This window comes from Penicillium cinerascens, assembly GCF_028974065.1.
Source record: "Penicillium cinerascens strain IBT 15544 chromosome Unknown contig_9_segment0_segment0, whole genome shotgun sequence".
NCBI lineage: Eukaryota > Fungi > Ascomycota > Eurotiomycetes > Eurotiales > Aspergillaceae > Penicillium > Penicillium cinerascens.
Genome location: NW_026695296.1, coordinates 2452760 through 2467925, shown reverse-complemented (window position 1 = coordinate 2467925; position 15166 = coordinate 2452760). Strand labels below are relative to the sequence as shown.

Here is a 15166-nt window from a genome sequence, read left to right as displayed (position 1 = left end):
CAAGAAACCCACTAGTCCCAAGCTCATCCATGGCCGCTTTTCAGACGGCTTCTTAAAATAGGAGTTGTATCTTACAATACGGTTGTGATACCTCAAATCATGTATTGTACACGAAACTGCCACACTTCATTCACCATCGTGCCCGTAATTCAACCCAGCGGGTCATCTAAGGTTATACACGTCAGTCCACATGAGATGGCTCCAATGCTACTCGCCTCAGACCTCTATCTCACCCGTGTTTTATCGGCGTGGTGGTCTTTGCAATTTGCCTTGATGGAAATAATACAAATTTAAAAGTGCTGTGTTGAATCAGCATCTTGTTCCGCGTAACTAAATGGTCACATGAAGCTATGTAAGTCGGGGTTTAATACACCACCTGATGTTGCTGTAGAGGAAAGTGAGAACATATGAATTTGGTGTTACGGTTATTTCAGCTTGTTTTGATTTGGCGCCCATAATACGCCATTCACGTAACCTCCCCTGCGCCGCCCACCTCCCACGATGACCTTCATATGTCGAACTCGCCCTGCCTAATTCGCAGTTCTCCGTCTTTCCTGTCTCCGTTATCTTGCTAAGAAGAGACTTTCTGATACTTTTTAAACGGTATATATCTTCATACTTGGGCGCCATGGCACAGACTTTGTTGACCGGAATGTTGGCCTTGGAACTCCGCGGCTAATAATCTCTTGTGGCTTGTCAATTTCCCTATGCTTTTCAAGACTTCTAAACCACCTAGGCATGTAACACCTTCCTTTATAGCCCTATCTATTTATAATATTTGATGAGGCAAGTCATGCTAGGGTCTAGGGCTGTGGCGTTCAATTTGAATTGCTTCTCCATAAGAGAAGAGACCCCCGGGCTTGTCAGGCCAATGTGAAGCTTGCAAGATGGTTGACAAGGTAACATTCGTAACTGTCCGTAAAAACCCGAATTATTCACGCGATCAGTTACGCCATTACGAATGTGCTATGGGTCGAAGACTTTAAGTCTCGCCACTGTACGTACCTGTTTGTAAAGCAAGGTCCGACCCACATCCCTGGATTGGTATTCGGGAAACATGAAAGTATGAGAGATGTCGCACGTCCACCCAATGTAGAACAAGCTAGTTCATTGCTAGTTAGCCAACCAGGCTAAGGCTGTCGGCTGGAGGGAGAAGTGGAAAAAGGCGTCTGTCTCATCTGGACTATTTAAGTGTGGTTTTCCCTCTTCTTGAGATCTTTTCTAACCGAGAATTTCTCTATCCGGCAGTTTCCAATTTTTATTGCCTAGCTTTGCTTGCGCTGCAACCATGCTTTTCAAGTCCGTCGTCGTCGCGTTGGCCACGGCTGGTGCTGCTATTGCCCAGCGCCCAGCTAATGAATCTATCTGCGACTACTACACGACGGCATTGTTGAAGACCAACAATGCCACCAACCAGTACACCCTCCTGACCCTGCTTGTCAACACCGCTGTTATCGGTAACTACACTCAGCCAAATGTTGGTGTTAGTGTCCCGGGTATCTTGAGCTCGGATGGCATGTACAACGGCACCAAAGTCAACCTGATGCCGTATTTCGATGGTGGCCTCGCTTCCAGCAACAACGGAGGAAAGATGGGTGTCGCGAAGAACTTCCTGGATGGAGGTGCTGCTGCCCCTCTCATGAAGAACATGCCTGCCAATGACATGTCATCGAACCAATAGTTAGTCATTCTTTTCTATCTCGTCCCAAGCCCAGGAAAATGAACTAACATCAAAACCCCTTCATCAGTAAACTGATGACTCACCTCTACCAGTTCTTTGGAAGCTTGCTTGGCTGCTCCGGTGTTGGCATGACCGGGTTCTCTGCTTATTCTGGACAGGGGAGCATGTACGAGGTTCACAAGTGAGTTTTTGGTCTTCGCCTAGTGCTACTTGTGCTCACATCACTTGCGCAGGTTTATGGTTCTCGACCCCTACCAGGTGGGCTACTTCATTGAGCAGGTTGGCATGGCTGCTGCTTCTTTCGGTGTCGCAAAGTCGGACATCAACGCCGTCGCCACAGCCCTTGAAACCATGTTTGACTATCGCTGCGAACCCAAGATGACCGCCATCAAGGCACAAGGCGCGCAATACCAGAGCATTTGCACCGATGAGAAGTGTCCGAAGGCCATGAATTCTACTTGCGAAGCTCAGCCAGTCATGCTCCAGCCTCTCGTCGCAAACAAGACTCTGGCCGATGGTGAGGGTCGCACGTCGTCCACATCTACATCTACATCAACCTCTGGTTCTGGATCCGGATCTGGATCTGGATCTAGTTCTGGCTCTAGCTCTAGCTCTCCTAGTGCGACAGGCAATGCTGCCGCTCAGTATCAGCCTGGACTGTTCGCTGTACTCTCGGCAGTTCTGGCCTTCTTTGCCCTTTGATTTGTCCTTTCCAAATCTCCACTACAGAAGCATTGAAAGATTGGATTTTTCCTTTACATAATTCCTCCATAGTGCTACCCTTCTTCTGTTGGCCTAAGTGAAGGCATTGACAAGCAATTTTGTACCGCAATTTTGTTAACCCAATTCTTTGATCAATTTCAGCTCGAGCAAAGCATTATTTTCCATAATTCGATTTCCTTGATTTGTGAGATGACGTAAGAAAAGCGCCTCACCTCAACATGCAATCTATCCTCCAATAAATTACAAGATGTTGTCATCATATTCAGTCGAACTTCCTATTGGAGATGTCGCACATGACTCTAAAGCTAAATCGCGATCTCTAGAAATGGGTCTTCAAAAGCCGAGCGCCTCAATATTTGAGAAAGGCGGTCCAGGAACAAGCGGATCCCGCTGGCGAATCATCAAAGTCCAAAAAGGGCGGATTAGAAATCGATCGCTGTCTACAGGTGAGTCGGGCACCTGTTTACTTTGCGGGGTTCATTCAAGAAGACCAAAACCGGGACGTGCACTCGCTCGCAACCGTTCTCGCTCGTTCTTCCCTCCGATTTGGCCGGCGGAAATCGAAAGGTGGAGCACCATCCGAACCTTATTGTTTTGCCCCCAAAGGTCTGAGTAAGTTACCACTCGAACTGTATTTTACACAGTATTGTTATGTAACGTACCTCGAAACATCATCATCATTGATAGTTACGCTGGGAACCGGCACCCGTTCTCGCTCTCGCTCTCGGTCGGGTGAATAAGTCTGAAGTGGTCTAATTCATGGGTTGCTCACAGCAATTATTCCAATTTAGGTTTTCGTGCGAGATGAGATCCATGAGACCTACCACCGGGGAAATTAGTAATAGGCGATACTAGTCCCCTGACTGAGAGGATTTTATATGCCCCAGAATTGTGTGGGTTCTGTCAGGGAGAGATTTTCTGTTTTACGGGCTAGATAGAAAAGACCGCAAGGGATAGAAACATCTCACCATCCACTACTTCTCCCGTCTCAACGACAATGAACTCGATTCCTGTTTCCGCATCCCAGAGAAGGCGCATCCTTACAACGCTGACTATTTCTCTGCTGCTAGATTTGGTCAGTCCGAATTTGCTCCTGAACAAAATGATAAAATTTTCTTGTTCAAGTATTTTTACTCATTACAGTGTCTAGCTAGATCTCTTTCACCTTGATCCTCCCTCTCTTCCCATCCGTGCTCAGCTACTATCACGCAAAAGAGAGCTCACCTACGAGCATACTCAGCCGAGTGTTTTACTACCTGAATGTGTACAAGAACTGGTTCTCGAAGCCAATAGACTCGAGCTATGACATTGTCCTACTTGGCGGCGCCTTCGGCTCGCTGTTTTCTTTCTTGCAGGCTGTAGCCTCTCCCATTATCGGACGGTTTTCGGACCAGCATGGCCGGCGCAAAGCTCTGCTGTGTTCCATGGCTGGCAACATTTTGAGTGTCGGTCTCTGGGTCGGCGCGACAGACTTTCGGATATTCATTGCGAGCCGCGTCGTTGGTGGACTGAGCGAGGGCAACGTCCAAATAGCAAATGCAATCATCACAGATATCAGTGATGAGAAGCAACGGGGATCGGCTATGGCTCTCGTGGGCGCATGCTTTAGTCTCGCATTTATCTGCGGTCCGGTGCTGGGTGCAACGCTCGCAAATATACCCACGACTGCTTCGAACAGGTTTGCTATGGCTGCTGGTGTCTCCCTTTTTCTGGTCACCCTCGAGACAATCCATATTTACTTTTTTCTCCCGGAGACACACCCACGTCTCAGCCTGCTCCACGAGCCTGTTTCTTCTGCGGCCAAGACAGCCGATAATGACAAGACCTGGCCCAAGGAACCCACGATGGTCAATGGTGATGCATCAAAAGCCTCAGTGAACGGCGACAAGTCGTCTCCAGTTCCTCCTCAGAGCCAAACCATCAAGCCGAAAATCCGCAATGAGCTTGTCTTGAAGTTTGTTCATCTCTTCTTTCTGCTCCCATTTTCAGGCCTTGAGTTCTCGCTCCCATTTCTCACTGCGACGCTATATGCCAACCAAAAGTGTACCATGAGCCCCTCGGCCTTGAATGGACGTCTTCTTTCCCTTATGGGCCTCGTTGCTTCTTTGCTCCAGGGTACTATTGTTCGCCGTCTACCACCGATCGTGAGCATACGCCTCGGCGTGGTTGCTTGCACGATCTCATTTTTTCTGCTCGCTCACACCTCTTCAATGAGCGGTGTATATGTCGCGGGAACCTTCTTGGCTGTCACCTCAGCAACGGTGGTAACGAGCATTAATAGTCTGGGTAGCTTAGGAGCATCCGAGGGCGACCGTGGTGTTATTCTCGGCCGTCTACGCAGCTGGGGGCAGGTCGGCAGAGCCGTGGGTCCATTTCTTTTCTGCTCCCTCTTTTGGTGGGCTGGAAAGGAAGCTGCCTATATGACAGGAGGTGTAATGATGATGGGCGTTGTGGGAGCGGTTTTCACTGTGCTTAAGTAGCGCTAGCATATACAAGTTACGGATGAAAGGTGCCTGTTGTAGCCTTATTCAAAGCGGTCATTTTCGGTGATAATTTCACACGTCCTCGACGTTACGGCATTACAACGATGCCTCACTATAATTATCGGTCCTCGCATTGCCATGGTTCCCTTTCTCGCTTACTCTCATGCAGCACAAGTATTTGTACCGCAACACATCTCGGCGTCACTCCTTCACGCTGTCAAGTATATATTGCTGTTGGATATGAAGCAGAAGGGGGATTAATCGATCTTCAACCTCGACTTCCAGCCTGCATGGCGAAAATGGCCTTTGAAAATCTCTTCTTTTTCGCCAACCATCGATACACCGCTCCAGGAAAACATCAGAACCTTGGTAGGGATACCTTTTATAATGGCTCTAGTTTCGTTTAATGAAAAAATGGATTCAGGTTCTGACTATCTTCTATAACTTGGGTCATGCCAGAATTGCAGGCCCAGATCATTTATTTTTAGGGCAATCTTTTCTTCTCCGATACCAATGTTCTCTTTTAAGCGAAGTCAATCTTTCTGTGAAGCAGCTCTTGGGTGCGCATCCAGACCAGTACAGCTCATGTATACAAGTATCCTCTGCACCTAACGCATGCTCCCAGGCACAATTTATTGAGATGTTTTTGCCCAGTCAGTAGTGGCGCTCGACCTGCGTCCTCGAGTAGGGGCGCATTGGAGACTATGTGCACTGACACTTTCCCTGTTTTTAAATCAAGGGAGAAAAGGGAAGGATATAGCACGCAGCCGCATGTTATCAGACTGCCACTGGGGGATGAGTTGATAGTGTGAGCTCCTCATATTAATTGCGAGACACATAAGCAACGGAAATGGATTTTCAGCGCATCAAATCATTTGCGAGACTCTATATAAGTCGAGACAGTAAACCAGACAGCGTGTTGCGGGCTAGGATGGTCGAAGCTGTGCTATTCCTCATGAAGGCGTCACAGCCTTTATACGTTGTGCGCCAATAGGGCAGCTTAATAATGCGAACGGAGATCAAGCCAACTGTTCTTGACGAGGCTCTAAGGTCCTCTTCAGGAAGTGGTACGCTCTATATGTATGTGCATGGATATTTATAGCTATATATAGCTGTCGTAGCTTGCATATGGCTTTGGTGAGATGCCGGGATGAATGATTTACAAACACACACACAGACACAGACACAGTGGGCGCGCGTCCGCAGTAATCTCAAACTTCTAAGGATTTACTGCGTAAAAGTTCTATAACAACCATTGGATGAGTGGTTACAGGGCCTGAGCACTCACAGCAGTTTGTTGTGCCATCATAGTTATCAATAATAGTAGCTAGCAAGGTAGTGATTTGCATATGATGGCTTTTTTTCAACAAGTCAATGTGCTCTATCCCCGTTTTCGTAATCTATGTTCACCCAAAAGATATGGTTATTTACTAAGAAGGCAGTGTGTATATAGTAGAATTCGAAAACAGATTAACCTCCTAGACACTCACGCTTGATTTCTCGGTTCGAACCCGAAACCCCGCTAATCCGTATAAACAACGCCTACTTAGCCTAACGTGGTATAGAACGTTGCAAAGTATTAAATTACAAGAGGCCATGTCCATGACAACCATTATGTAGATAATTAAATGCCATCTCCCAGAGAGTGCATTTCATAGTCCTCCTCTACGGTCCATTCACGCCTCTGGTGAATTATCAGACGGTGTGAGTTCTGGCTATCCCGTGAATGCCGGGTAACAGTCAGATTGGCCTCGTCCTCCTCCCCTTGGTTAGTCGTGTAGGCTTGAGATCGAATAGCCGATGTGCTCTTCCCCGCAGGGGTAAAATAAGTATTTTCGCCATTCCTATTTTTTACACCCTGTCCCCATCCTGTGTTGAATGAAATAACAAAGGGTTTCAGACATGGCACGGTAGCCATCATGATACTGCAGTGGAGGAGGGCGGCGGTGGCAATGATTGAATCCGATAGACGCAACGGCGCATCATGATGGAAAAGTGAGCGATCGAGAAAGACTTGTCGGATTATAGTTATTATGATCAACCTAAATATCACAAACGAAATTAATATCCATTTCAAGTCTTGTTCTTTTGCAATATCAGGCACGCACAGAGTTCTAGTTCCAAATGCAAAAATCACTGCCCCTTTCTCCTTCCGCTGCATCTGAATACCCCAGACTAGTAAAATACTCATCCCAAAGGTGAAAATTTCTGTGATAATGTCGAACGCAGTAATTGCCTTCCAGGCGGTGCCCTGTTTTTATTTTGTCAGCCAATTCATATATGTTAGCGTGAGAGGACACATCACCCACCACATTACCACAGTGCTGAGGCATCATAAACTGATATTGCGGGAGACAACTGGTTGCAATCGCCAACATCGAAGTGACTGTCCACACCACCACCGCGCCCAGAAGAATCTTAGAACAGAGCAAGTAGTGCTTTTGTCTACCTAGCCGTTGGAGAAGCAAACACGTGGAGATTTTGGCGGCACCGTGACCGGCCAGAAAGAAAAGGTTTGCAGCATAAACCCCCTGAACCCAATCTCCGTCAGTTTTGTAGTCCATGCATTTTCCGGTCTCACTTTGTTTCCATGAATTCATAATGATGACTCGTGAGATGTGGTGTGGAGGCAGGGAATCTAACCTTCCCAGCCTGTTTCAAATCCGATAACATGCTCTCGTCTTGCGATCTACCCAGACCGTGGGAAATTGCACCCATAATTGTTCCTGTATGGGCGACAGCCATTACCTAAAAATTGAAAATCGATCGATATTAGCGAAATGCTATGAACTCAAGACAACAAAGGGGGCTTTCTCGAGAAGGATCATCAACAGATAGCAAGGAAGAGAGTCTTACACTTCCGATGAACACTATCAAATCATCAATCTGCAACGGCCCATTGATGGCGAGGCGCAAGTACAGTCGGATCAGAGTTACTAATATCATCCACGACATGAACAATGTCTCGACGATAACAATCGAACCAGTTTGATCTCTCACTGAGATAGCATAGGGGGCGGCGGACTCCATGATTAAGGAATCCGTGTAGAAAACAGAGATTTCACGATGTGCTGTGCCATGGTTTTTAACATTTGTACAATGCCTGCCTCTTACCACCATACGACCATAATTTTATTGGAATATTTAGGGTCCCGGGGGGTGAAACCCGACCCGCGTTTTGGCGCAGTTTCAAGCATCACGAACAGGGGGTTGGCTCATCAGGTCATCACGTCGCGCCGCCCTGACCTTGTGGCCTAAATACTCCTGTAGCTCTCCCGTCCCCGCTCTCCCGTCCCCGAGGTTCGGCCCAAAGATCCGGCCCCATGGGCGGGGGCCAAGCCTCCCGACATCCACCCAAAGGTTTGCAACTCAATATACAAATTCGTCCAATCATATTATCTGAATTAAAGAGGAAGGTGGGATTGAGACCCTGAACGTGGCAACAGCTAGACACCGACGATCCCATCCCGCCTTCGAATATTCCCTGCAAGCAATAAATTGCGGCATGACTCTAGATCAAATTGAAGCAATAATTGAGCTTCAATAGATCCACTTCGTGGGTCCAGAGGGTGGTTTTGGTTTCTTAGGGCCGGCGCAGCTACTCATGCTACCGTAACGCACTGCACTTTGGCCGTAGCAACCACTAAGCTTGCTCGCTCACAAGGCTCACAAGGCTTGCAAGGCTTGCAAGGTTTGTGAAACTCTAGTTATATTACTTCCCCGCCCTTCTAGCAAAGGAAATGTCGCGCCTAGCCTCGGTCCCACTGTCTGCAAAGATTATAATTTTTTAACTGAAAGCATAGTTATAATCTTGCTCTTTGGTCTATTACTAAGTCCATATCTTCAATTCCCCCATCTTCCCACCCGTTCTTCCTTTCACTATCTTTATTTCTTTCAGTTTTCGATAACTACCTTTTTTATTTTGCTTCGACGCATAAATTGAATCGACAAGTCTTCATCATGGGGCACGAGGACGGAATCAAGTTGAATGTCCTAGAGTCCACGCCAGGGGAAGTCCACTCCCGGAAGGCGGGAACTGCGCGGGACAGACAAGATATGGAGCGAGTTGGGCGAACTCAGGAACTCAATGTACGCGGTTACGAGGCGTTATTAGACCCAGCCGACCCCTCCCGTCCAAAGTATACAAATGAAAAGCAAAAGCTGACGTGCCAGCAGAGAAATTTTCGGTTTCTTTCAATTCTTGGATTTACAGCGGTGTTGATGGGCACCTGGGAAGCTGTTCTTTTGTAAGTCTAGCTTGATCAGGGTTTGTTACTGCGAAGGAGATTCTCATCGCATCATATCGGATCATGAGCTCACGTATCAAATTAGCGGTTCATCCTTCGGCTTGACAAACGGCGGCAAAGGAGGAATGATCTATACCTATATAGGCGGCCTGGCAGGGTTCAGCTTTGTGATCCTCTCCATGGCCGAAATGGCTTCAATGTATGTATATTGAAGATCCTTGTCAATTTCGTGCGGATTACGATTGCTGACCCCTCCGACTCGACTGTCTAGGGCGCCTACGTCTGGTGGTCAGTATCATTGGGTGTCCGAGTTTGCACCTCCTAGGTCACAGGCCCTGTTGAGTTATATCACTGGCTGGGTTTGCGTGTTGGGCTGGCATACCGGTATAGCATCAGCTTGTTATACGGTCGCTAACACGCTGGTTGGTGTGGTTGCCATCAACTACCCTCATACATATACCTATGAGCCGTGGCATGTTACGCTGCTCGTCATTGCCATGGCCATAGCAGCCTTGATTTTTAATACCTTCTTCGCGCAAAAGCTTCCCTTGATCGAAGGAATTATCCTTATTGTGCACTGCTTTGGTTTCTTCGGCATCCTGATCCCTCTATGGGTACTGTCTCCCACTGTACCCGCCTCCGAAGTTTTCGGCTCTATCGAGGATCGGGGTGGATGGGGAAACAATGGGCTCTCATGTCTGGTCGGAATAAGTGGCCCTATATTTGCATTGATGGGTATGTCGACGCGTTGATGGTCCTTACTTTTGAATGATCCTAACAATGTCTCCTGAAAAGGCCCTGACTCAGCAGTTCATATGGGTATGTATACCACTATTTCCCAATCTATGGCTGAAAAGAGAGAAGACTAATACCGTAACACAGCTGAAGAAATCCAGGACGCGTCTCGAGTCCTCCCCCTGGGCATGGTTTGGACGCTGATTCTTAACGGGTCCACGGGATTGGTCATGGTCATCACATACGCATTCTGCGTGGGCAATATTGACGAAGTCCTTCAGTCTAAGACAGGTCTCCCATTCGTTCAGGTCTTTCTTAATGCCACAGGATCAGTCGGTGCTACAACCGGTATGACGGTTTTGCTTATGATTTTGCAATTCTGCGGGGCAATCAGTAATGTTGCCACGACCTCTCGTCAGCTCTACTCCTTCGCCCGCGATAGGGGTCTTCCTTTTTCCAACTTCTTTGCGCAGGTGAGCTCCTTTCTATACTCCTCGCCACTCGAGTTGTTTCATGAATTTTGCTAACAACAATGAAACACAAACAGGTTCACCCAACCTTTGCCGTACCAATAAACGCCCTTTGTGCGAGTCTCGTTATCGTCTCCCTCCTTTCTTTGATCAATATCGGATCCTCTGTGGCTTTCAACGCCATTATGTCCCTCGGCCTTGCCGCCCTTCTCTCCTCCTACATTATTTCCATCACGTGTGTTCGCATTCGGCGGTGGCGTAATCAGCCACTGCCGCCGGCGCGTTGGAGTATGGGCAAGTTTGCTCCCATTTGTGACACCATTTCTATCCTGGTCTTGCTGGTGATATTTGTATTCACCTTCTTCCCCCTGACCAGTACTGTGGACCTGACTACCATGAACTGGAGTATAGCTATCTTCGGGGGAGTTGTTACAGTTTGCGTGAGTTACTATGTGACTACCGGTCGGAAGGTCTACAAGGGTCCTGTAACGCGGGTGAAAATGATGCAGCAGTGATAAAAGGACACATCATCTGGTTATTTCGCAGGGGAGGAGAAATTCAAGGATTATTTGTTCCATTTCAGAAAATGGAATGGAAAGTGTTCAACAAGAGAATTAGTTTTCATATGATTGAATGAACAATAGAGGAGATTGTAAAATTTCAGTGCTTCCATAGCGAAGTAGATCACTACTGAATCACTGTAAAAATAAACGAGAACATGAACCTGGTGGGAGCTGCAAAGCAAAAGACTATCATGAGGCATTTTTATTATTGGCACCGGGATGCAAGGATATAACCATTTCCAAGAGTAACCTTACCCCACTTTGGGGCGTGGATGATACTCACTAAAACGCCTAAAATCACCAGGTTTACTAGAAATACTAACATTTCCACTTCATTGGGTTCTCGGGGTTGAGGGCAAAAGTCTAAATTGGCTTTCGGGCCGACAACAGGCAACTTAGTATCAAAATCAAACCTAGGAGTTTAACGCGTAATGATAAAATTGTTAGTTTCGCCCCGGGCCGGCAGTGGAGACGTGTATGTGGATGCGATCGTGGAAAATCAGAGGAGATCCGTGGCCGATCGTGATAGGGTACTGAGCGTTCCCTTAGAGGCCGCGCGGGACGAAGTGCACACGGTTGATGATCATGACATGGGCCGAAGGATGGGTCAGGAACCCTGTAAGAAATTGTAATTATCGGACAGACACGACCACTCCAAGGTTGCATGAAAGGCCAATGTTTCATAGGCGCTAAGGGGTCGCTAGAGCTTAGGCGCATCTTAGCTGATTGCATGTCGTGTATGAGACTGGAAGATTTTCGGGAGCCCTGGCAGGGTCCCGCCACATGACGATCTTGCCCAATGTGTTGCGGCCCTCCGAGCAGTCATAGACAGGGAGTGTTGGTGTCCTATGGGGTTTGCAAGGGGGCGAGTCCCGGAGGAACGCGGCGCACGTAAAAAGTGGCCGGGAGATTCCTCTAGTAGGTGTAAGTTGAATAGCTCTGAACTAGACACGCAGGTCTTGTCTCGTAACTCAAAGCTCGAGCAACTCGTATGTCGACAAGGGTTACCCTCAGGGTCCCCACGTGACTGATTTTAGGAGAAAAAGTCATATTTTAGGTTTCAATCCACTTAGTCATCTATCTAAAATAGTAAGGCGTGTCCTAAATAGGTAAAGTGTTTCTTATGTGGGTTGGTTGGACCCTCAGTGGGTGACCATCAAGGGACCCTTGGAGGGTCAGGGTCAGGCTTGGTGGGGTTGGACCCTGACCTTCGGAGGTGCGGGTGGAGGTTCCGGACTTTGGACCCGCGGGGCGGGTGAGTGCCAGGTCTAGGGTGACCTTCAGCTCCGCTTTGGTCACGCTGCATTGAGTGTGCCGATCTCCGAGAAACAGCTTGAGACTTGGGATCTTGAGAAAATTATTATCAGGCCACTCGATGGGGGCAGAATCTGTGAGAGTCTTTCGCTCGCCCCCGTTACCGCAGAAAGTTGATTTGTCGTTTGAGAATAACATATGGTCCTGGCATGCTTGTGTTTGCGAGAATATTGCTGTCATATCTTGTTCCATCTGTGGACTGCCGCCCGTCATAAGCATACTTCCAGAGAAAGTAGGAAGTAGTATAGTACAGCACTATCTGTAGTTTGTTCAAGTGTGAAGGTCAGTTGCTCTAGTATGTAAAACCCACGGTGTATACAAGGGGTGCCGGCAAGAAATAATCACGGAGTCTCTCCGAGATAGACGAAGTCAACAAGATCCACTCTGTGGTAGCCATTTCTATACATCTTTCCTTGTCCAAGCAAGTGAAGTGCTGGAAATCGGCTTGACATGAAGTTATTTTCAAACAGATTGTTTCGTATCTTTTGACTATCAGCTCTAGGTATCACCCCCAAATAAATGCCGCTGTAGCACCTCAAAATCAGCCATATCAGCTCCAGTCAGAACGAAATCTTCATCATGGTACAAGGAGTATACATCATGAGGATCCGTCGGAAACTCAATTGGCAAAGAGCTCTGGTCCAATTCCTCCATCGAGGCTCCACTCATCCTGATACTCGGATTGTAGTTTTCAGGGGAGTGAGTTCTAGCGACAGTTCCTTCAACTTGCGATAGTGAATGAACCCTATCTGGATCATTTGCATCTTCCGGCAAATTTACCGCCTCCATCAAAGACGGTATGCGCCTGTAAAGTCCCAGCATCTGCTGCATGCGGACCATTGCAGCACGGTTATGGAGCCCAGACAGCCACTCAAGTAGCTGCATTGCCTCGTATATACCTGGACTCGGTTTAAGACAGGCCGGATTAGGGCCATTGCTGACACCGGCAGCGTCGATGATCGCCGCCAGTAGCATGATGAAACCCGCAGAGAATATCGAATCGAGATCAAAAAAGCCGAAAATTGCTTTTGGGGGTTAGCTTTAGTTCCTGGTGGGGTCATTTTTCAGAAATGACCTGCCTATCATGTTTTCCTTCTGCGCGACTATCATAAGCTCCAAGCACCTGCGTGCAGCTTCAATGCATGTGTGAGTCAGGTGCTGAAAGGCATGACTACTCTTGACAAATGTAATATCACGATCGAGTATTGATTTGGTCAAGTGAAGTACGATTGGACGCAGGGTCAAAATTATTGACTATCAATAAGGTTCAATATGCTGTTTCGCAAGCTGGAACTTTGACTGGGTAGCAATACCTGATATAATATTGTGTAAAGTGATATGCTGGTCCGTAGCTGTCTCCTGGATGGCTGCGTCGTACCAAATGAAGAATTTTGCTCGATTCTCGCCGCAATTTCGTGAAGTGAGGAGATGATGCCTTCCACATTCGCGAGAAAAACGTTGTTGGGGCAAGATTCATTGCTGTATATGACTTGTAATAATCAGAAACTGTGGAAAAAAGTGTTTGTATGATGCTTACCGGAATATATCCGACTTTGAATTTGTGCAATATCAATATTGATCTGCAAGGCGGATGGATTTGGGAAGCCAGGGGATTCAGCCAAAGAACAAGCGTCGACAGACCTGTCGTCTAGACTTAGTGAACAGCCGGTAGCTATCATCAATCGCTTGTTATGTGAGTGTATCGTCCACCAAAGACGGCTAACATGCGTTACCTCCGAGCGCCGAAGATGCTTCATGATGGCTTTCCGGTGTAGTTTATGTAGCATCGCTAAGCGAAGGGCGAGCCCAATCTGTGAAGGCGGGTTTGTCAGTTGGTTAGGCAAAGGAACGTGAATGAACGATGAGCTTACATAGGTAGCGGCGTCCTCCGTTTGATCAATATTCTGCAGGTATATTGCGATGATTGCCAAAACCTCTATGCCCGGCACGCCATGAGATCGAAGGTCTTCGGGGTTCGGTAGGTGATCTCGGACAAATATGAATATTCCTGTTCCTGGAGGTTGGCCCAGATGGTCTTCCTCGCCTCGAAGCAGCCTTCCAAGAGCTAGAATGACAAGTATTTGGAGAACTCGGATATTGGGATGATCAAGTTGTTCACTCTGATTTTCGTAGAATGACGTCAGTCGATCAGAGACATCCCGGGCGTCGAATAGGTGCTGAGGCTCTTCGAAATAGAACAAGACCGTATCGAGTAGTTGGAATGCCTCTTCCTCCGAGGGAAGTTCCAGATCATCGCGCCCGCTGTCTCCTCGACTCTCCCTAGGCCGAAGTGGTCTTGGATTTTCGGGAAAGAGAGATTGCCTTGCTGATTTGAATGATTGAATGCTGGATTCGGATATTCGGGTCGACCTTCGCTCAAAGAGGGTTTGCACTCGATCTCCAAACTCTTGGCTTGAGCCGATGTCGCGCTCGGTTGAGATCCCTATCACTGAGTGTCAGTGTTATAATCAACCCCCTTCCTTGGATAAAATATGGCTTACGCTGTGTTGCCAATTCTTCACCTTGGCGAGGGGATGGAGTCACGGCAGTCGCATTAGGGATAAAATTTCTGGGCTCGTACAATGCGAGGCGAGATTCAAGTTCTTGGATTCGCCTGGATGAAAGTTAGATGAAATTTCTCACCGACAATGGACCCCTAGCTCATAAACTTACGCCAGTGAGTGTACCCGTGTATCTCCCGAAGCTGGAAAGGTGCAATGTAGCTCTCGGCGGGTGCAATATACGCATGGGTACTCTCCGGAGCATTTGACCTTCTTTGCCTTGCAATTCGCGCAGCTTCATGGATCGTTAACGACGTGATATGGATCAGAGATGGGACTGCTAGGTATAAACTCACGCCGATGCCACTTTTGTAGTAGCGCCTCGGCGACTGGGCGTGCTCCGTGGCTCCGCTCTGGCCGGTGGCATTTCAAATCCGACGTGTTGTTCG

At 47.7% G+C, this 15166-nt stretch overlaps 5 protein-coding genes across 5 annotated transcripts; 3 read left to right on the top strand and 2 right to left on the bottom strand.

Moving 5' to 3' along the window:
• Window positions 1–1288: 1288 nt before the first annotated feature.
• On the top strand, window positions 1289–2383 carry N7498_007781 (uncharacterized protein; the record flags this gene model as incomplete). The annotated part of the gene is made up of 3 exons (XM_058454843.1): window positions 1289–1680; window positions 1749–1862; window positions 1915–2383. The coding sequence occupies 3 exons, from the start codon at window positions 1289–1291 to the stop codon at window positions 2381–2383; spliced, it is 975 nt and encodes a 324-aa protein (XP_058307092.1).
• Window positions 2384–3401: 1018 nt separating this feature from the next.
• On the top strand, window positions 3402–4884 carry N7498_007780 (uncharacterized protein; the record flags this gene model as incomplete). Its single annotated transcript, XM_058454842.1, has 2 exons — window positions 3402–3479; window positions 3559–4884. 2 exons carry the CDS (start codon window positions 3402–3404, stop codon window positions 4882–4884), a joined length of 1404 nt encoding a protein of 467 aa, XP_058307091.1.
• A 1627-nt stretch (window positions 4885–6511) lies between these two features.
• N7498_007779 (uncharacterized protein) lies at window positions 6512–7917 on the bottom strand (the record flags this gene model as incomplete). Its single annotated transcript, XM_058454841.1, has 4 exons — window positions 6512–7138; window positions 7197–7463; window positions 7531–7635; window positions 7744–7917. The coding sequence occupies 4 exons, from the start codon at window positions 7915–7917 to the stop codon at window positions 6512–6514; spliced, it is 1173 nt and encodes a 390-aa protein (XP_058307090.1).
• Window positions 7918–8847: 930 nt separating this feature from the next.
• On the top strand, window positions 8848–10854 carry N7498_007778 (uncharacterized protein; the record flags this gene model as incomplete). The annotated part of the gene is made up of 6 exons (XM_058454840.1): window positions 8848–9134; window positions 9220–9333; window positions 9406–9869; window positions 9930–9953; window positions 10017–10342; window positions 10417–10854. The coding sequence occupies 6 exons, from the start codon at window positions 8848–8850 to the stop codon at window positions 10852–10854; spliced, it is 1653 nt and encodes a 550-aa protein (XP_058307089.1).
• A 1860-nt stretch (window positions 10855–12714) lies between these two features.
• N7498_007777 (fungal specific transcription factor domain-containing protein) lies at window positions 12715–15144 on the bottom strand (the record flags this gene model as incomplete). The annotated part of the gene is made up of 6 exons (XM_058454839.1): window positions 12715–13241; window positions 13595–13705; window positions 13754–14027; window positions 14088–14659; window positions 14718–14830; window positions 15074–15144. 6 exons carry the CDS (start codon window positions 15142–15144, stop codon window positions 12715–12717), a joined length of 1668 nt encoding a protein of 555 aa, XP_058307088.1.
• Window positions 15145–15166: the final 22 nt, after the last annotated feature.